This window comes from Rutilus rutilus (genome assembly GCF_951802725.1).
Source record: "Rutilus rutilus genome assembly, chromosome: 4".
In the NCBI taxonomy this organism is placed as follows: Eukaryota; Metazoa; Chordata; class Actinopteri; order Cypriniformes; family Leuciscidae; genus Rutilus; species Rutilus rutilus.
Window position 1 is genome coordinate 5,918,572 of NC_140212.1, and position 21,696 is coordinate 5,940,267.

A 21,696-nucleotide genomic window follows, 5' to 3' on the forward strand; every position below is an offset into this window, starting at 1 on the left:
ACACTACTAGAGTATTTACTGAAGTTTTGCTTTTGAAGTAAAAATACTACATGCAGGAGCAGAGATTCACCAAAAGCAAATATGGAGCATTTCTGTACCCCTCCTCTCAAAATCTATATTTTTCTGTCCAGCTCCTGACTGGCTCTATCATTTTCCTCTCTCTCTGATCTTCTCCCAGTGAAATGTAAATAGGGAAAGTGAGCAGATCAGTCAAGACTAGAAAATTCTTGAAAATAATTTTGGGACTGGCATTTATTCTCTTTAGCATGCAGTGTGAAGTATTTCACTCAGTTCCCTGATCATTCCGATTCAAATTTCAGCAAGTGAAGAACAATTTTATACTTATGCGTTAAGTATTACGTACTTTATGTTCTCTGACAGACAGCATGTTGAAGCCGCTCAGGCCGTCATTTTCTCCCTCTTCTCGGAAAGCGATGACATACTCAAAACATCCGTTAGTGTGGGTTTCCCAGGAAATGCGTGATTCGCTGGACCTCTTCTCGTATATACTACCGAGTATTGTGCACGTTATTTTTTTGACAGACATCGATGCCGTGATATTCAAATGATGTGGATTTTAAAAACAGATGGATCGTAAGGTAATAATTATTTATTCAGTGAAGTGATTGATGTCCATGAGTGTGTTATGTCCATGTTTTTAGTTCTAATATTCCAACCGACAGCCAGCCTAAGTTTTTGACAGACACGATAATATGCGTGAGGGGTGAATGTTTGATTTTTGGGTAATTATAAAATGTGCTGGAGACGTTTGAAATGCGTTTTGTGTAGTTCATTATACTTATTTTATGGAATTAAGTTTATTTTGTGGCTTAAATAAATTACATGTTACATGTAACAAATTACACGAGACTGACATGTGTGGCTTGTCAAAAATGTTATAACAGCTGTCGCAAATCAAGTTCATTTTTTGCCATGCAAGGAGTGGTTTTGATGAACAAAGTTGTTTTTATTGTCTCTTATAACAAAAAACTTTTATTTAAACCCATGAAAATGCAAATCCTGTTGTAAATAATAGTGAAAAATCACTTTTTAAAACAGTTATCCATTATAACAGTCCTATGCACATAGTACATACTCATTTATATATACACTGCGTACACACACACACATTCATATGAACACATCCTAAAGATCAGAGAGCCTATGAAAAAAATAGCCTAAAAAAGTAGGAGAGGATGAAAAGGAGGGGGGCCGTACACTCCTCTCCACATTCCACACATGATTGTGAGGGACATCAAAGATGCGATTACGAAGCAACCCACTCTCATTCATGACTTTGTGTGCAAATTGCTCAGATTTGCGTAGTGTGTGGGAATGTGTCCGCCTCGACATGGAGAAGCATCATTAGTTAATTCTGACAGGCGGAATGAGAAAGCACAAGAGGGTCGCATGATCTACACACACACACACACGTCATGACTGACTTTACCATGCATTTGAACTGCATGCATGCACCGTCCACACACAAAGACATGCCCACTGGCCGCCTGCGCGTTCAAGCCTTCAACTTCCACCTCTGACCCTCAGCTCTGTCCAGGGTCAAGACTGTCAGAAGTCAGTCAGAAGTGAGATGCTGTTCTGAACCCACAGTGAGAATGACAGTGTACACATGGACACATAATCAGAAGAAGAAAATGGCCTAACAGGACACGACAAGCTTCCAGCAGAGAGTTATTCTTCTGTCATCAATAACAGCAAAAGTGACAAAATGACAGACGTAAATCACAACTTTTAGTATGGGACTGGATCACTTTTCATAAAGTACACAACTCAAGCTGCATATGATATAAGGATATACCTAGGAAAAGCTATATTATGCATTTATACATTTTGCAGCTTAAAGTGTATAAAATATAAAAAAAAAAAAATTAATATCTTAATTTAGTGACCAAACATAAGTTACTGTAACTTTTAACTTTAATGTGTTTTTTCTCTTTTTATTTTAAATAAAAAAGTCCTAAAAGTTAAAATAAAGTTATATTTTTTATCTATTTATGTATTAACTTGCAGCTCCTTTATATATAATATAACATAATATAATAAATTAATTAGCTTTAAAGTAATTTTTTTATTTATTCCCTAACATTTTATACTTTATTCAGTACTTGAACAGTTTTTTGGCACACATTTATTCACAAGCCGGGCGTGATTTTAGACCAATGAGATTTGATTGCAACAATAAAACTTCAAACGCATTGTCTGGTTTGTTTCGGTCACATCTGGCCAGGACAGTGCGCAGCATTAGCAGGACGAGACTCACCGTCCGAGCGGTGGATGCAGGTGTGCTGGTTGTCACTCAGGAAGAACCCGTTTTTGCACTGGCACTCATAACTTCCCATAGTGTTGACGCAGATTTGCTGACAGCCGCCGTTGTTGTCCATACATTCGTCCACATCTAGAGAGACACAAACACACACGGTCATTACAAGGGCACACAAACACAGGCATTCTGGGCAAGCACAAGGATCTGGGCAAAACCATCATTCTCCGTCTCTCTCTGCGTAACCAAAGCCGGCTCAGCTCAGGTATTTGCAACAGTGTTTGTTTATCCGGAGATGATTTTCCTTGATTTCCTCTCTGCCGGCTACTGAAGAATGTTTATTAAATGAGTAGTTTTCAAACACATCTACCAGACAAATAAACCAGTAAACAGATGCACATAATACATTGAAATAAGAACATGAAAACAAACCATCAGTAGTATTGGATAAATTATTAAAAGCATGAAGGATCAACTTTTTAAAGCTGTTTGGATGCGAGTATCATAAATCAATGTCCAGTCTGAATGTGTGTTTGCCCATTGCTGTGTCTTTGATAGCTCTATAAATGGCATTGTGGGTGTGTTGGTTTGAGTAACAGCGTCACACTGGAGACCAGTAACACACATGAGTGAGTTTTATGCAGCCCTAACACAGCAACCTGCCTCTGTGGAGTCGGCAGCCCATAACTCTCTCTCTCTCAGGGGTGCTATTATGTACTACCACTGCCACTCTTCTGTCACACGTCACTTTTCCAGCTATGTGTCCTGTCATTCTCATTGGCCAGTCTATCGTTTAAATTAAAAAAGGTTTCTGCTGAATGTTTGCTGACATTTTCCCTTCTCAGGCTAAAGTTAACAGGGCCATAACCACCATAGACACTGGAAGACCATTAAAGGAGATCACGTCTGGAATTCATACAGCTATTATTTGAATAGAGAAACAAACAAAACAAAATGAAGAAAGAAAACAAAACATGTCTGGAATTTACATTATAGTTTGAATAGACAACATAAGTGAATTCTGGTAGTGTTACTCAAACCTTAAACGAAACCAAACAAAACTAAATGACACTAAACAAAAATGTTGGAATTCATATACATATCATTTTAATAGACCACTTAAGTGAATTCTGGAAGTATTACTCAAACCTTAAACGAAACTAAACGAAGCTAAACGAAACGAAGCTAAACTAAACGAAACGAAGCTAAACAAAACAAAGCTAAACTAAACTAAACTTTTGTAATTAATTCACCTATCATTTAAATAGACAGCATAAGTAAATTATGGTAGTATTACTCAAAGATTGAAATAAAATAAAGTACAATTTAAAAATAATAAAATTAAATAACTAGCAGCAAGACAGATTTTTTTTATTTTTTTTTAAAATGCTTTATTAAATCATGCTTTAATATGGGAAATGTCAAAGCTAAATTGAACAAAAAGTGTCCTCATAAAAATGATTGTACTACAATACTAGGCAGACATTGTAAGCAATATAGTAGGGTAATTTAAAAAAGATCATGTAATGTTTATGAATGGGATGATGGCCATTAAATTTTTATAATTAAAAACTTATGAACCCTTTTTGTTCATTCTTCAATATACCATTGGCTCTACGCATCTGTAGTACAAGGACCTGCAGTACCAGGACTTTTTTCCTGTTTGGAGTGCTACATATTTTTTCTAGTTTCATGTCATTAAAAACTTGCCATGTTATTAATAAAGTTTAAGATCACATCGATTTTTTTCCCTCTGGCATTTGATTCTCTGAATCGCTTCACTACAGCCTGACTGCAGCCTATATTCAACAAAAGTACACTGTTAGAAATGTCTGTAAATTACACAGTATTTAACTGTAAAATGAACTGTATTTTACTGTAGGACAATTATACAGCATGTTACTGTATTTTAAAGTTACATTTTGGAAAATATCCCCTTGGTGCCACTAAAATACAGTATTTTTAATTTACTGTAAATCTAAATACAGTAAAAAAAAAATGAGCGCGAAACCTGACCAATCACAGAAAAGCTTTTATTTCCCGCTTGGAGAAAGAAGAAAACGAAGACGCACAGATACGAGAAGAACCAGTCAGATTCAAAGGTGTGTACAAATATTCCTCATTTTACTTTACATATATTATATTTTTGGTGTAACTAAAAAAATAAATAAAAAAACCGCTGCCACTTAACGGCGCGCAGTCACCTCACATTATGCTGTGAAGAGAGCTAGAGAGTTGTGTTGACACTGTGCAAACATTCATATTTCTTTCCTTTCTTTCCCTTTTCTGAACGTTTCACCGTCAAAATATGGACATTAACGGGTCTCTGCCTTGGGTTTGACCACGTCAGGAGCTGGTGAGTGTTCATGTGAACTGTTGGCCGAACAACAAAGCTTTTGTGGATTTAGTTTAAAGTCAGTCGGTTTTTTTCCCGCTATTATCGCGTGCCGATTACCCCATATAAATGCATTATGCACGTCATATAGTGCTAGAGTAAAACCCGCAATGTTCTTGTGAAAACACTGTGGCGTCTCTGTGGAGACATTATACGCCTTTATTAATCATGCCAAAGGGCATAAACACAAGGCGAACTTCAGGTTTTCGTGTGCAGTTCCTGAATGCCCATGCACTTTCCAAAGACTCTCCGCCATTCAGTCTCACATTTACCGCAAACACAGAAAGGCCGCAAAAAACCCGGACAGATAAGAACAGCACGATCTGAATTCTAGATGCAGTGTTGAAGGCTGTACATTCGTGTCGACCAAATTCGCCAGTCTTTGCGAACATCTAAAATGGCATATTCGTGATGGCAAAAAATTTGAATGTCCAATTACTGGCTATAAAAAATATTTTCGAGTGAAGTCGACATTTTCAGCACACCTCGGTAGAAAACATAAAAACCATTTAGAGAAATCTGTCTGTGAGTATTTTCCATTTATATATTCAAAAATGTATGTAACTGACAGTTAGTAAAACTCTTGTGTTTGTGTGTGTGTAGGTCACAACAACTCCAACAGATGCAGAGACCAGGCTTTCACTTCCTTCTACTCCAAGGCTGATCATGCTTGGTAAGATCCTTTAATACATGATTTAGCAATGTTTAAGAGATGGTTTAGAGCTGCACGATTAATAGTTAAAAGATTGTGATCGCGATTCAGACACCCACACAATCTCATAAATAAATGTCAATGATTCGTCTTTAAACATTTTAAATGGACTGCATCTCAATTTATCCAAAATCATGCAGCTCTTGGATGGTTTTTAAAAACAAACATGTTGCTTTTTTCATAGATCTCCATGTTTAACATTTTGCTTTTGGGTGAACCCTTTAACATCTCCTCAAATAAGTTTTGAAAAACAAGGGTGACTAAATGATGATTGTCATTTTTGGGTAAACTATCCTTTTAAACTAATAAGAAAAGCTCCATCTACATATTTTCACTGACACCAAAATCAAATGTTAAATGTTTTTGCAAAGTTTAACACTATAAATGAATTTATTACTATTATTATAATTTTTTTTTAAGGGATTCAGTTCTACACAGCAAAAAATGGATGCTGTCAATTGAAGGCAAAGTCCTCTTTCCCAAGACTGACCTGCCAGATTTTTCCTCTGCGTTTGCTGTTCTCTTCGGTTGCTATTATGTGCCTAACATCGAGTACCAAGTGGAAGCAGCCACTACTTTGGAGTTCATTCAGAGGTAAGTACATCTTGCAATATGCCATAATATTAGGTAAACATTAAAGGGATAATCCACCCAAGTTATGTCATCACTTACTTATTCAGCGGAACACAAAATAAGATATTTTGAAGAATGTTGGTGACCCAACGCTCTCGTTTCTGTTGACTTCCATTGTTTTTTTGTGTCCATATAATGGAAGTCAACAGGGACAGAAAATGTTGGGTCACCAACATTCTTCTTTTGTGTTCCACTAAAGTAAGAAGAACATACAGGTTAGAGAAGACGTGAAGGTGGTAAGTACGTTGGCCAAGAGTGCTCAACGCGCTGCAACTTAAAGGGATAGTTCACTTTGAAATTAATTTTTTATATGTTTTAGCTTACCTCAAGGGCATCCAAGATGTAGGTGTCTTTGTTTCCGCAGTAGTTTCAATTTTGATATTTTTAGGTCAAACCGTTCTTGTCTGTCAGTCATATAATGCAGGTCTGTGGTCACTGTCTCAAAACACAAGCACAGAGTCCAAATTAAAACAATTCCCCATCGTCCAAATGAAACAATTCCCCATTATAAGTACACATTGATGGCCTAAGACACGAAACGAGCGGTTTGTGTGAGAAAACGAACAGTATTTATATAGTTTTTAGCTCTTGAAAACAGCACACGTCCAAATGATCTGACGGTGCGGGCGAGTATAGATGTATACTTAGATGTCGCCTTGGCTACAGTTTCGTTCCAATGAACTGCAGTAGCGAAGGCGACATCTAGTGTATACATCTATACCCGCATAGTTATATACACTAGATGTCGCTTTGCTACGGTTTCGTTCCAATGAACTGCAGTAGCCAAGGCGACATCTATGTATACATCTATACCCGCCCGCGCCGTCAGATCATTTGGACGTGTGCTGTTTTCAAGAGCTAAAAACGATATAAATACTGTTCGTTTTCTCACACAAACCGCTCGTTTCGTGTCTTAGGCCATCAATGTGTACTTATGATGGGGAATTGTTTCATTTGGACGATGGGGAATTGTTTTAATTTGGACTTTGTGCTTGTGTTTTGAGACAGTGACCACAGACCTGCATTATACACTGCTCAAAAAAAATAAAGGGAACACTTAAACAACACAATGTAACTCCAAGTCAATCACACTTCTGGGAAACCAAACTGTCCACTTAGGAAGCAACACTGATTGACAATCAATTTCACATGCTGTTGTGCAAATGGAATAGACAACAGGTTGAAATTATAGGCAATTAGCAAGACACCCCCAATAAAGGAGTGGTTCTGCAGGTGGTGACCACAGACCACTTCTCAGTTCCTATGCTTCCTGGCTGATGTTTTGGTCACTTTTGAATGCTGGCGGTGCTTTCACTCTAGTGGTAGCATGAGACGGAGTCTACAACCCACACAAGTGGCTCAGGTAGTGCAGTTCATCCAGGATGTTACATCAATGCGAGCTGTGGCTAGAAGGTTTGCTGTGTCTGTCAGCGTAGTGTCCAGAGCATGGAGGCGCTACCAGGAGACAGGCCAGTACATCAGGAGACGTGGAGGAGGCCGTAGGAGGCAACAACCCAGCAGCAGGACCGCTACCTCTGCCTTTGTGCAAGGAGGAGCAGGAGGAGCACTGCCAGAGCCCTGCAAAATGACCTCCAGCAGGCCAAAAATGTGTATGTGTCTGCTCAAACGGTCAGAAACAGACTCCATGAGGGTGGTATGAGGGCCCAACGTCCACAGGTGGGGGTTGTGCTTACAGCCCAACACCGTGCAGGACGTTTGGCATTTGCCAGAGAACACCAAGATTGGCAAAATCGCCACTGGGGCCACTGTACTCTTCACAGATGTTGCAGGCAGCAGAACGTTCTCCATGGCGTCTCCAGACTCTGTCACGTCTGTCACATGTGCTCAGTGTGAACCTGCTTTCATCTGTGAAGAGCACAGGGCGCCAGTGGCGAATTTGCCAATCTTGGTGTTCTCTGGCAAATGCCAAGCGTCCTGCACGGTGTTGGGCTGTAAGCACAACCCCCACCTGTGGACGTTGGGCCCTCATACCACCCTCATGGAGTCTGTTTCTGACCGTTTGAGCAGACACATGCACATTTTTGGCCTGCTGGAGGTCATTTTGCAGGGCTCTGGCAGTGCTCCTCCTGCTCCTCCTTGCACAAAGGCAGAGGTAGCGGTCCTGCTGCTGGGGTGTTGCCCTCCTACGGCCTCCTCCACGTCTCCTGATGTACTGGCCTGTCTCCTGGTAGCGCCTCCATGCTCTGGACACTACGCTGACAGACACAGCAAACCTTCTAGCCACAGCTCGCATTGATGTGCCATCCTGGATGAACTGCACTACCTGAGCCACTTGTGTGGGTTGTAGACTCCGTCTCATGCTACCACTAGAGTGAAAGCACCGCCAGCATTTAAAAGTGGCCAAAACATCAGCCAGGAAGCATAGGAACTGAGAAGTGGTCTGTGGTCACCACCTGCCGAACCACTCCTTTATTGGGGGTGTCTTGCTAATTGCCTATAATTTCCACCTGTTGTCTATTCCATTTGCACAACAGCATTTGAAATTGATTGTCAATCAGTGTTGCTTCCTAAGTGGTCAGTTTGATTTCACAGAAGTGTGATTGACTTGGAGTTACATTGTGTTGTTTAAGTGTTCCCTTTATTTTTTTGAGCAGTGTATGACTGACAGACAAGAACGGTTTGACCTAAAAATATCAAAATTGAAACTACTGCGGAAACAAAGACACCTACATCTTGGATACCCTTGAGGTAAGCTAAAACATATCAACAATTAATTTCAAAGTGAACTATCCCTTTAAAGAAGAACTCCGGTCAATTTTAACATTGAGCTCAATTTTTTGTACATTTGGAGTGCTGTCAGTACAGAGAACAATGACAAAAATCGGTGTTGCCTACACCGTGTTATCCTCTTTTTAAAATTTGCACCCTGTTGACTTCAATAGGGCATGTTATAAACCTGCTTTTAGCCTCTTAACATCCTTGATGTGTCATTACAAGTGCACAGGTCATGTGAGTGATTCCTTCAGAGTGAACGTGGGTCAATCTGACTGCAGTAGATGTGAAAGATATTAATAAAAATGATAATAATTCAGCCAGCGCTCATACCTATATTTACATCCTGTTTTCGGTCGAAGTCCATAGTAATCGATTGTCGAGTTCACGCGCATTGGTTTAGTACCTATGATCATGCGCATGAACTCGACAATCGATTACAGTGGACTTCGACCGAAAACAGGATGTAAATACAGGTATGATCGCTGGCTGAAATAACATAATTTTTATTCATATCTTTCACATCTACTGCAGTCAGATTCACTCGTGTTCACTCTGAAGGAATCACTCACATGACCTGTGCACTTGTAATGACACATCAAGGATGTTAAGAGGCTAAAAGCAGGTTTATAACATGCCCTATTGAAGTCAACAGGGTGCAAATTTAAAAAAAAAAAGATAACACTGTGTAGCAACACCGATTTTTGTCGTTGTTCTCTGTACTGACAGCACTCCAAATGTACAAAAAATGAGCTCAATGTTCAAATTGACCGGAGTTCTCTTTTAAAGGGTCAGTTCACCCAAAAATGAAAATTCTGTTAGTAATTACTCACTCTCATGTTGTTCCAACCCCTTAAGACTTTCATTCATCGTCGTAACAATTTAAGATATTTTTGATGAAATCTGAGAAATTCGGCTCACTCTGTCATAGGGTTCTATGTAATTTCATTCTGACAGCCAAGAAAAGATAGTGAAGACATTGTTAAAATAGTCCAAGTGACTACAGTGGCTCAACCTTAAGTTTATCAAGCAACGAGAATACTTTTTTTGCGAAAAAAAACTTTATTCAACTATTAAATTTCTTCTGTGTGGGCCTCTGACATGAGTTCACGTGAGCGCCACAACACATGCGAGAAGTTGCTCTCGTGAACTCACTCAGAGGCCCACACTGAAGAAAATTAATAATTGAATAATTGAATAAATCATTTTTATTTTTTTTTGCACACAAAAAAGATTTCTTGTCGCTTGATAAACTTAAGGTTGAGCCACTATAGTCACTTGGACTATTTTAATGATTTTTTACTTACTTTTCTGGGCGGAACAACATAGAAGTCTATGGAGGAGTGAGCCAGCTCTCAGATTTAATAAAAAATATCTTAATTTGTGTTCCGAAGTTGAACGAAAGTCTTATAGGGTTGAAACAACATGAGGATGAGTAATTACTGACAGAGTTTACATTTTTGGGTGAACTATCCCTTTAAGAAAACACATGCAAATAGAAAAAACAACCGTATGGAAGAAAAATAATGTCAAATGTTTTTGAAATAAAAAAGCCTGTTGAATTGCACTACTTGAAAAAAATATGCATTGCATTAACCATGCTTGCATTTTAATGCATTGTTTCTTTAAGGCTTGCATTTTTATGGGCTGAAATTCAACATGGTTATGTATTTAAGCTGTGAATATTTCAATTCAAAACGTTTCAAACACATTTTCATTAATACAAATTCAAAAATCCATATTCACCTTTCATATTTCACTTCCAAAATATTCAAACTGTTTAAATATACAACCTATAATATTCAACTGGCAATTTCCAGTCCATTTTATTTTGCTTTACAAATTCGCTTCCACAAATTCAGTGGTTCAAATTTGACAGTAGATTCAACATTGACATCCAGGAACTGCAGGAAAAGCAGTAGATTGCAGAGCAAACTGATTTATAGAAATGTAAGTGTATTTGTGATTACTATGAGGGCTGTTTTTATGTTTAATTCAGTGTCTTCACAGTCCCTGTGTAGCCGCATCTTTCTCTACGTGAACGAGATTATAATGTTACTCTCCCGATGCTGATGTACAGAACAAATGTTACATTTGAAGTAGACATATTTTTCTCTTGGTTGTTAAGTTGCCTTAACTTTATATCGCGGATATGTGCTGCAGTACTATTCCCTTTAATAATTTAGGATAGCTGGACATATAAAACGCTTAACGTAGTTTAATGGACTAATACAGTGATATAAAAGACCAAACTCACACATTATTCAGAAGGCTGTACTAAATGGCTATAGGCAAGCAGATGGACACAGAATATGAACTTAACGCGCAAAGTTTCACGCTGAGTAGTCGTACTGCAATTTATGGAATATAGAATAGTACTGCAGCACATCTCCGTGATATAAAGTTAAGGCAACTAAACAACCAAGAGAAAAATATGTCTACTTCAAATGTAACATTTGTTCTGTACATCAGCATCAGGAGAATAGCATTATAATCTTGTTCACGTAGAGAAAGATGCGGCTACACAGGGACTGTGAAGACACTGAATTAAACATAAAAACAGCCCTCATAATAATCACAAATACACTTACATTTCTATAAATCAGTTTTTATGAATGAATGGCTTGCTCTAACTGTTGCTCTGGTCTTCGTCAACAACACATGCTTGCACCCCCTGCTGGTGAGGTCGACAGCAGATGGAGAGTATGCTCTGCAATCTACTGCTTTTCCTGCAGTTCCTGGATGTCAATGTTGAATCTACTGTCAAATTTGAACCACTGAATTTGTGGAAGCGAATTTGTAAAGCGAAATAAAATGGACCGAAAATTGCCTATTTAATATTATAGGTTGTATATTTAAACAGTTTGAATATTTTGGAAGTGAAATATGAAAGGTGAATATGGATTATTGAATTGTAATTAATGAAAATGTGTTTGAAATGTTTTGAATTTAAATATTCACAGCTTAAATATACAACCATGTTGAATTTCAGCCCATAAAAATGCAAGCCCTAAAAATACAATGCATTAAAATGCAAGCATGGTTAATGCAATGCATATTTTTTTCAACCAGTGCAATTCAACAGGCTTTTTTATTTCACAGTTGCAATTTTTTATTTAATAGTTACCATTATTTTACTTCCATACAACCGCAAATTAAGAAAACATCTTCATCAGTTTTACAACACGTGTGCTCCAAATACTCACAACACAACCAAATACATAGCACTGCAAAAGTTCACAACACAAACAAATACAGAAATGCGCTGCAAATGGCACAGAACACAATGGAAATGTTTTCAGGGGACCCCAATAACTGACGAACCCGGCTGTGTACAGCCAATGTACAATCAACGGCTGTCCGAATTCACTCACTCGTTTTCATTCACTGCTTCAAGTGAACTGTATTAGTGGACTAATGTAGAAATGAGTGAATGAGTGTTTAGGGGGCGATTTCGGATTTAGCCAATGTAATTTCCTCATTATTTTCACCTGGGCTGTTCTTATGACAAAACAGCATGGTGTCTATCAGCTGAATAGCTGTTCTTAGGACATAAATGTCTTATTATTGCTGTTAACATAACTGTTGCAAATAAATACATTTTACACAAAAAAGTTTTCATAATATGCTTTATTTATATTATATTATTTATATTATCTGTGTGTGAGTGTCTCAACTTTAATAATTGCTGTTTCATCTTTGGACCCTACATTACCTTACATTTCTTACCTATGAAACTTATTTAAACATAACATTACTTTTTTTTTTTTTACAATGTTACTGATGTATAGATTAATATCTTACCCTCATGTTCTTTTTAAATTTTGTATATTGTATACAAAGTTGTATGTCATAAACATGTCATCTCTGTATGTTTTGCAAGAAAAAAAAAAGTAGATATTGAGCACTAAGCATGCCCCATCCAGGTTCATCAGTTATTGGGGTCCCCTGGAAATATTTCCATTGTGTTCTGTGCCATTTGCTGCGCATTTCTGTATTTGGTTGTGTTGTGAGTATTTGGTTGTGTTGTTAGACATTTTTACACATCAAATGATCTAACAATTTTTTTCTGTTATGTAAAGGTTCATTGTGAGGATTAACCCTGACGACAGCAAGTGCTCCTCAAAGTTCCAGGTCAGCAAAATAAGTGGGAAAATGGTGCAAAGGAAGAACTCTGGCCTGAACCCTCATGTATCCTCCTTCATTAAGGAGTTTCTGGATTTCAGCTGGCAAAACTATTAAGCTACTAAGAGCAAATACATTCTACACAGGAGTTTTCTGAATTAGTACATTTTTAAGATGTTCTTTAATGTTCTTATGACTGAATCTGTTCATGAATTGTTTTACAATGCTCTTAATATAAAACTTTTATGTATAAATGAAATGTTTTCAAGTTTTTGGAAAGCTGAATGTAAAATCTGCAAGAATATTAAAATGTTATTTCAAGTATTACAATTGAACAATTAAATCAATAAAAGAAGTTAAACAGTCTTTTGTTTCTTATAGTTATTTACTAGTTTTTAACCTGTTGAAATACAATAATTTGTAGTTTTACAATAAATAGTAAAAGGGGACAACAAATTACAGTAAATTTCACAGTGTAAAGTAATATTTTTATTGTATTAAAATATATATAACTGGAGAAAAAATGTATCATTGTTTTACAGTAAAAAATATATTATACTGTAAATAAATTTACAGCAAGTTAAATGGTACTGTAAATATGAATACAGTATTTTTACTGTAAGTTTAATTTACAGTAAGTTACTGGCAAACTGCTGCCAGTAAGTTACTGTAGTTTCTACAGGAAATTTTTTACAGTGTAGCTGAATCTGTGTCGCCTGACTTCCCTGCATCCTGCATGTGTGAGAGCGCATGATCGAGTGTAAGAGTATGCGTTGTCAGCCTGTTTAGTACAATCTGGTTCTGTTGTTTACAAGCCACTATTGAATGTTGTACACTGGAAGGCTGAATGAGCATCAAAGCTTTGGTAAATGAGCCGTTGGTTTCCTCAACTGCATTCACAAACATGCTCAAAGTGACTGTTGTGTATGGAGAGAGACTGCAGTGTCTGTTTCCACACCGTGTCACATTTACATGTTGTGTGACACCTAATGTGGACGTGTGTTTGTGTTTACAGCCCTGTGTTGAGAGGCGGCAAGTTTTACGAGCTCTTTATTTGTGTACGTAAAGACCTCTACAGCTGTTAGCGGCACAAAAGCACACTCATCTGCCCACTGACTTCAACAACATCCCATGTAGCGTACAAGCTAAATCAGCTGTGCTAATGGAGACTAACTGACTTACGAACTCTGGCTTTGGTGTCCTGAGTGGATCTCATTGTTTTGTACACTTTATTTGGGCTAACATTATAGCTAATGTCTGGACATTCTATCCATTTTCTATTTCTTCCTCGTGACGTCCTAATTAGTAACGACGATGATACCAAAATGCATCAGCCGAAAGACATGCATGAATGTAGGACATGCATTCATCCACAACATGCAAACACAACCACTTTTCATGGTTTAATTTGGTCACAGTGGTTTATTATGTGGCTGCTGGCTTTACCTGGCGACATAACTCTTATTTTAGCATCGGCAGGGGCATCTCGTAACACAGCCAGGACAGCAAGGCCTTTACTGTCCTACTGTACCCTTCGAGAGAGGGGGTCTTTATGCCCTCGTCCACAGAGGAATCCCTGTCCTCCCCAGGAACCGAAAGCTTTTTGTACCACATAGTCGGGTTTAAAAATATGAGATTTCTAGTGAAAACGTTTCTATTTCACATTGATTTATTTTATTTAATTATGAATGACATTACCAGCATAATATAATTTGAGTTAAATCAAACTGATTTTGCTTTAGTAACCGAATGAACGGAGTTCAAGATACTTAAGCAAACTTTTAGGAAAGAACAATCCCAATTGAGATCTCATTAATGTCTCAATTGTTTGTCCAAGACAGAAGGGATTAAATGGAGAGTATTGAATAAATACTTTAAGTTTCCTGATTCCCAGATATGATTTGCTGCTAAAGACACAGAATTTAATATGTCCTTACTGAATAAAAGTATTAATTTCTTTAAAAAAAAAATGAAACATGTTGACAACGGTGTCATTTTGCAATCTTCATTTATACTAAAGAATTAATGCAACATTGTGGTTGATATCTCACCTCGACCCTTCTAATAAAATTACATGTTGCTATTTTGTAGGTTGCCGGAATAGATGCAGGGAAATATCGCATATAAGGCCACCCAGATCACAAGCTTTTATCTCTTTATTGCCGCATGTTACAATCCAGTCGTTGTGGCTTGCTTCTTATTTACGGACAAGAGTAATATTTGATAGGAGGGTTTGGAGAAGACATGCTGGCTGCCTCTGTCTCGAGTGACTCTATAGCTGCGAGCGTGTTGTGTGCCGTGTTTAATGTGGAAATGGAAACAGATATCATCAGTGTGACAGCACTCTCTTGCTTTAAAAGGAGGGGAAAAAATAACATTTCAGCTGTCATCTCTCAATTAAGGCACTCTCTGCCAAAATTTAAACAAGAGCCCTGGCATCCCGGCCTGCGAGTTTAAACTAGAATGCTTTTGTTTTGTTTGATTGCTCTTGTGTAAACTTTAATTTGGAAAAGATCTAAGATGACATGACACAACAGGAGAGAGAGAGAGAGAGAGAGAGTGTGTGAGAGAGAGAGAGAGAGGATGAGGGAGGAGGAAATTAAGTGTGAAATAGAGGACAGAATAAAAGTGAAAACAAAAAAAATCACAGAGTAAGAGGTGAGAATAAGACTGAACAGAAAAGAACAGAAGTGAAGAGAAAGTGAAGTGAAGAAAACTAAATGGAACAGAAGTAAACTGAACATGTCTATTGAATGGAGAGGGGGAAAACAAAAAAAGAAAGAAGTGAACAGAACACAAAAGAACTGAACAGGAGTGAAGTGAAATTAACTCAACAGACGTAAACGGAGGTGAAGTAAACAGAACAGAACAGTAGCGAAATGAACAGAGCAAGACGAAATAGAAGTGAAGTGACATTAACTTAACAGAAGTTAACAGAACAGAAGCGAACCGAAGAAGACAGAACAGAACAAAATAGAAGTGAAATGAACTTATCAGAATTATGAACAACAAAACAGAAGTGAAGTGAAGAAATGTGAACAGAAGGAAAGTTAAGACAAAACAAGACAAAATAGAAGTGAAGTGAAATTAACTCAACAAAAGTTAACAGAACAGAAGAGGACAGAAGAGAACAAAATTGAAGTGAAATTAAGTTAAAAAGAATTGAGAACAACAGAACACAAGTGAAGTGAAGTGAAGTGAAGTGAAGTGAAGTGAAGTGAACAGAACAGAAGTAAAGCGAAGTGAAGTGACAAACAGAAAAGGACAAAATGGAAGTGAAGAGAAATTAACTCAACAGAAGTGAACAGAACACAAGCAAACAGAAGAGGACAGAACAGAACAAAATAGAAGTGAAATGAAGAAATGAACTGAACAGAAACAAAGTTAAGCGACAAACCAAACAAGACAAAATAGAAGTAAAGTGAAATTAACTCAACAAAAGTTAACAGAACAGAAGAGGACAGAACAGAACTAAATTGAAGTGAAATGAACTCAAAAGAATTGAGAACAACAGAACACGAGTGAAGTGAAGTGAAGTGAAGTGAAGTGAAGTGAAGTGAAGTGAAGTGAAGTGAAGTGAACTGAACTGAACTGAACTGAACAGAAGTAAAGTAAAGCGAAGTGAAGTGACAAACAGAAAAGGACAAAATGGAAGTAAAGTGAAATTAACTCAACAAAAGTTAACAGAACAGAAGAGGACAGAACAGAACTAAATTGAAGTGAAATGAACTCAAAAGAATTGAGAACAACAGAACACGAGTGAAGTGAAGTGAAGTGAAGTGAAGTGAAGTGAAGTGAAGTGAAGTGAAGTGAAGTGAAGTGAAGTGAAGTGAAGTGAAGTGAAGTGAAGTGAAGTGAACTGAACTGAACTGAACTGAACTGAACTGAACAGAAGTAAAGTAAAGCGAAGTGAAGTGACAAACAGAAAAGGACAAAATGGAAGTGAAGAGAAATTAACTCAACAGAAGAGAACAGAACACAAGTGAAGCGAAGCCAAGAGAACAGAACAGTAGTGACATGAAGAAGTAAAGCGAAGCAACACAAACAGAACAAAGTAAAATAAAATAGAAATGAAGTGAAGTGAAATGAATTCAATAGAAGAGAAGAGAACACAACTCAACAGAATAGTATACTGAGAATTCTCTTGTTTAAAGTGACCTCAGTTACAACATCACCCGAGTTGTAATTCTAACTACATGAGTTCTCTTCTCCCATTCTGATGTTGGAACGAGAGGGGAAAAGCAGCCAAAAGATAAATAAACAGCAGCGGCAATGCAGGCATTCATAAAAAAAAGGGCCAAATGATCAACACATTGAGTCCAGCTGCCTGCACATAGAGCGAAAACAAATAAGAATGGAAATGAAAAAGACAGAGGAACTGCAGTAAAACGCTCTTTAATCAGCTCCCCATTAGCCAATCTTAAATCAATTAAAGCTTTAACTTGTTAACATGTGGAGATCTAAAACGACTTCCTACACAAGATCAGCCAGGCAGACAAGCCACAGCACTGATTTCCGTCCCATTTCAAAGAGCTTGCGGTTTGGTTAGCGCTCAGTAGGTTTGTTTGAACACACTCTGTGAATGTGTGTGTGTGTGTGTTTATGCAGAGCGTAATCAGTGGCACAAGCCACATTAAGGCAAGCATCACTATTGCTATTGCTCATCCGATGTGCTATTACTTTTGGTTGGGTGTATGTGGAATGGTTTTAAACAAAACTACTTTTAAACCGAGTACTATTATTGGTGGCTGAAAAGAATCTAACTATAGCCCAAGTACAGTGAATACAAGTCATACACTTTCTGGCCATTTGTCTCTGAAGTTGCTTTAAAATGTTATGCCAAATGGCTTAGCCCCTCACATAATGTCATTTTAAATAGCTAAGCCCATTTCAAAACTTCTTGTAACTTCTTACAGCTTCATGATTTATGATATTATACTTTTAAACTAACACCCTAGCAAGCACTTAAAACACTTTAATGACTACATAGCAACCATCCACAACATCCTCGTGGCGCAAAGTTTTGTATGAGCGGACGCCAATCGCATTTTCATCAGAAAATGTACAAATTTAGTTAAAAGAAGCCATTAATTATCTAGAAGTGAGTTGGAAAAGGTTAAGCAATACATACTTGGAGAAAATTAAATAGAAAGAGAATGTCAAATGGACAAAAAAGAGATTAGAGGAAAAGGTCGTCATAAACATGATTCATTTAACCTTTCGAGAAGGTCAGTAGTTTGTAGGTTTCACTTCCATCTGAACTTGCCATAATGCGCACACATGCCAGTGAGAAACATGAGGGGTGCTATGACAACACTTCATATGACGGTAAAGCGCCAATGAGAACGAATGAGGTTTTGAAAGAGCAAACAAACACACACAGATGATGTGTGAATGAGAAACATCAGCATTAAGCAGACATAAGAGAGTGCATGAGGAGGAAACATTACAAAGCGCCATATGACGACATCTCTGTGTGTGAAAGTGTTACATTGAGTGTTTCGGGTTCAGCACAAGTTAAGATCAAAAGGCAATTTTAGCCCTTTTTTTCAAAAACTGAGGGACAAGTTGGAATCATTTTATGTGGTAATAGACTTTAAGCCACAAATCTTTCATTTAACCTCTCAAACGAAGATTAAAGCGACTGATACTGCATGCAAGTCAAAGAAGTCTCTAAATGATTCACTTTTTCTGTGTCAATCTATTTCTAGGTAGAGGTGGAGGACAGGGGCTGAGACAAAGACAGACAGAAACAGATTAAATCCAGGAGAGAGGACAAGACAGAAAAAAGGGGAATAGAAAAGTAGCGAGTCAGACAGAAAACTGGAAGCGGAGGGAAAGGCATAACAAGAGCAGCAGAAGGAGGGGGGGGGGGGGGGGGGGCTCGGACAGGAGAGCCCCCGCAATGCCGCTGATGGCCCTCTACGGCCTTGTCTTAGTTCCCAGAGCCATCATTTAGGCTTGTATTTGAGACATTCCACAATAAAGATGTCAAATAGAAGGCAAGTCTATCGCCTCTAGGGAAACAGCCTGGAGTTACTCCAAAGAGACCCACAGCCAAGATAACCAAGAAAATGCGGAGAGAGAGAGAGAGAGGGAGAAGTGTGTGCAAAGACAGAATGGAAGAAAGAGAGAGATTTTAAGGATAAAAAGAAAAGTTAGAGAAAGTAAAGAATGGTTTGATTATGAAGGAAAGAGTCATAGAGATAGAGTAACATACAGCATTATCACAGTTTAAGACAATGTATTATGGTAATACCTTGTTTTGTTTTTTGGACACAGTACCGTGGCTGGACCATAGTATTCTAAGAAATAACTGGGAGTACAATGTAAATACTATGGTACATGAATTTGGTAGTCATTAAATGTGTGTGGTGTAATCCCCACGTCACTAGAATCACCTTGCTTGTTTAAGGCCAATCTGTTCAAGTTTATACCTATGAATTCAGAAAGCATAGAAGACATTAGTGTGTTTTCGGTCAGATTAACATAAATGCATTGAACTGCCTGACTTTGTTCGCACAATTGCAACAAAATCAAGAGCAAATGTTCGCAATAGTGACTCAACCAATTGTGTGATTTGGAGGCGGGACTATTTTTTGGCCTTAGAATAGAAATCGAAGGGACTGTTTGCAAACACTCATTGCTTTTCACATGTTCTGTTAGGTGCTTCTAGTGGCACAGAAATGATGGCAGTTTGTAAGTATTTTAGTAAATTGGTTTCGATTTCTTATGAATTCGTACAATACGTTTTTTTTTTGTTTTTTTTTTGCAATCTGCTTATGTTCCACAAGTCACACGTAGCCAGACCTTCAGACTGACAGCAGAAGGTCTGGACTCCATCACAGCTTTCATTGGCCAATATTCATACAATATTGTCAACTGGGGTGTGATTAGAGGTGGACCTTCATGGTCATGTTTTACTTACAAATCATACAAAGTTTTTAGCCAGCTGAAAACACCAGCGCTCTTCTTAAAACGTCTTGATGCGGGCGCTTGATTGTATTTTTTTAGTTGAGATGCTATATGTGCTATATACGAAATATTCATGGAAGTGTTACTATCTGATTTCCAAGACATTTTGTTTCTAAATATAAAAATTCAGCATTTGCGCTTGTTTTCAATGATTTTGTTCCGTTGTTGTGCTTGTTGTTGTCGTCTGTTGCTGTTGTCCCAGCAGGATGTGGCGGTTGGTCACTGTGGTATTTGTCCCGTCCCTCCTTCACTGTGATTGGACGACTAGGTAAAAAGTGACATTGATGAGCGCTGTGTTTTACTCAAAGTTTAATATTCTTCAACTCTCGACCGTAAAAAAACACTAGACCTCGTCAAGCACCTCGTCAAGTTGCTGGCGTTGTAAAAAACACAGCACTCCCATTGAAACCAATTGGAAAAATACACTAGTAGCCTCGGAGGAAAAAAGCATTCATGGACACAGACTTTACCTACAAATCATATGTTTAATTGTACATACGAAATCGCCAACTAGTACAATGCTTACGAATTCTCACGCGTTGGAAATTACCTACTTCACCTTTAAGTAGTACGTAATATAAAAAACCATGGTGTTACTATCTGATGTCATCACTGTACACCACAGTTCTGTTTTGAAATGGAAAAATATTAGGAAAAAACATCTGATGAAATTGTGCAAGCTGTTGTAGCAAGGCACAGAAGGCGCTAAAGGTCTCTGAAGGTCTGAGCCCTGATGTCCTGCTCTGGGATCCATCATCATTACAACGTCTAATGAAAAATGATGACCTCAGCATCCTGAAACTCCGCTCGGCACACACATATTTGCTTTGGATTATGAGAGCAGAGAGGAGATGAGATGAGAGCGGTTCAAGTTCTTCATCCAGCTGCTAAGACGAACACGATCGCTGTCTCCTCTCTCTTTATCTCTCGCAGAACTGTGACAGTGACACTACAGAGCCACCACACTTCAGGTTGATAAGTCGCTTTCGACCAAAGACACATCTGCACTCACTTAGAGCAGTAACGCAGACTGACTCGCTACAAAAAACACACTTTTTAACGAATTCCTGAATCCCCACAGCAATCCAGCAAAAACCATGAGACCAGGACCTAACTCTCCGGGTCATGGAATTTCATCTTTGAACTATTTCAATAAATATGAGATGCCAAGTTATTAATTTTCTCTCAGCCTTTTCTTCCCCTACTTCCATTTTTAACCGCTAACATAAACATCGGACCTGACTGCCGATTTCTGGGAATTGGAGGCGATTGCGCCACTGGTGACATTTGGGTGACATTTTTAAGAGATGAAAATAATCGCAAGGTTCCTGTTGGCGTGCTCCTGTCAGAACGGGGATGGAATACTGGCGCTAGACGCACTCGGCTGGCCTTTTCCGAGGCGCTGCACGGAAAGATCGCTGAGGCTGATTTGTTTACGTATGCGGAAGGGGTCATTACAGAGGTCATTAGCCGGGCAAAGAGATGACAAGGGAGTAGCTCATCTGTAAATCCGTCAAGAGAGGCAACCGAGTGTGTATTTTTCTCTCTAGCGTCTTACCAAGACAGTTGTGCCCGTCGTCTGCCAGCATGAATCCATCGTAGCATGTGCACCTGTAGTTCCCGGGGATATTGATGCAGTCGTGAACACATCCGCCATTGTAGTCGTTTTCACACTCGTCCATATCTGAAAAAGACAGCACACACCCACAATTGAGTCAGTACAGATCAGACAAATGTCCATAACACAAACAGTATGGATGAGCTGCATGCTGAAGTTTAATACTTAGGTTAGGGGTTGTTCAAATCACTACCTCTTAAGACTACTAAAAAGTCAAATCCTGT

The 21,696-nt window shown here is 38.2% G+C and overlaps 1 protein-coding gene across 2 annotated transcripts in view; it reads right to left on the bottom strand.

Annotated features, from left to right (window-relative positions):
- The window catches only part of scube1 (signal peptide, CUB domain, EGF-like 1), a 73,770-nt gene that overhangs the window by 42,512 nt on the left and 9,562 nt on the right, over window positions 1-21,696 (bottom strand). For both annotated transcript variants that reach the window (XM_084406569.1, XM_084406570.1), the window contains exons 3-4: window positions 21,413-21,538; window positions 2,282-2,416 (exon numbers count right to left, since the gene is read on the bottom strand). In XM_084406569.1, coding sequence (XP_084262695.1) covers window positions 2,282-2,416; window positions 21,413-21,538 — 261 coding nt within the window. The remainder of the gene's footprint in view (window positions 1-2,281; window positions 2,417-21,412; window positions 21,539-21,696) is intronic.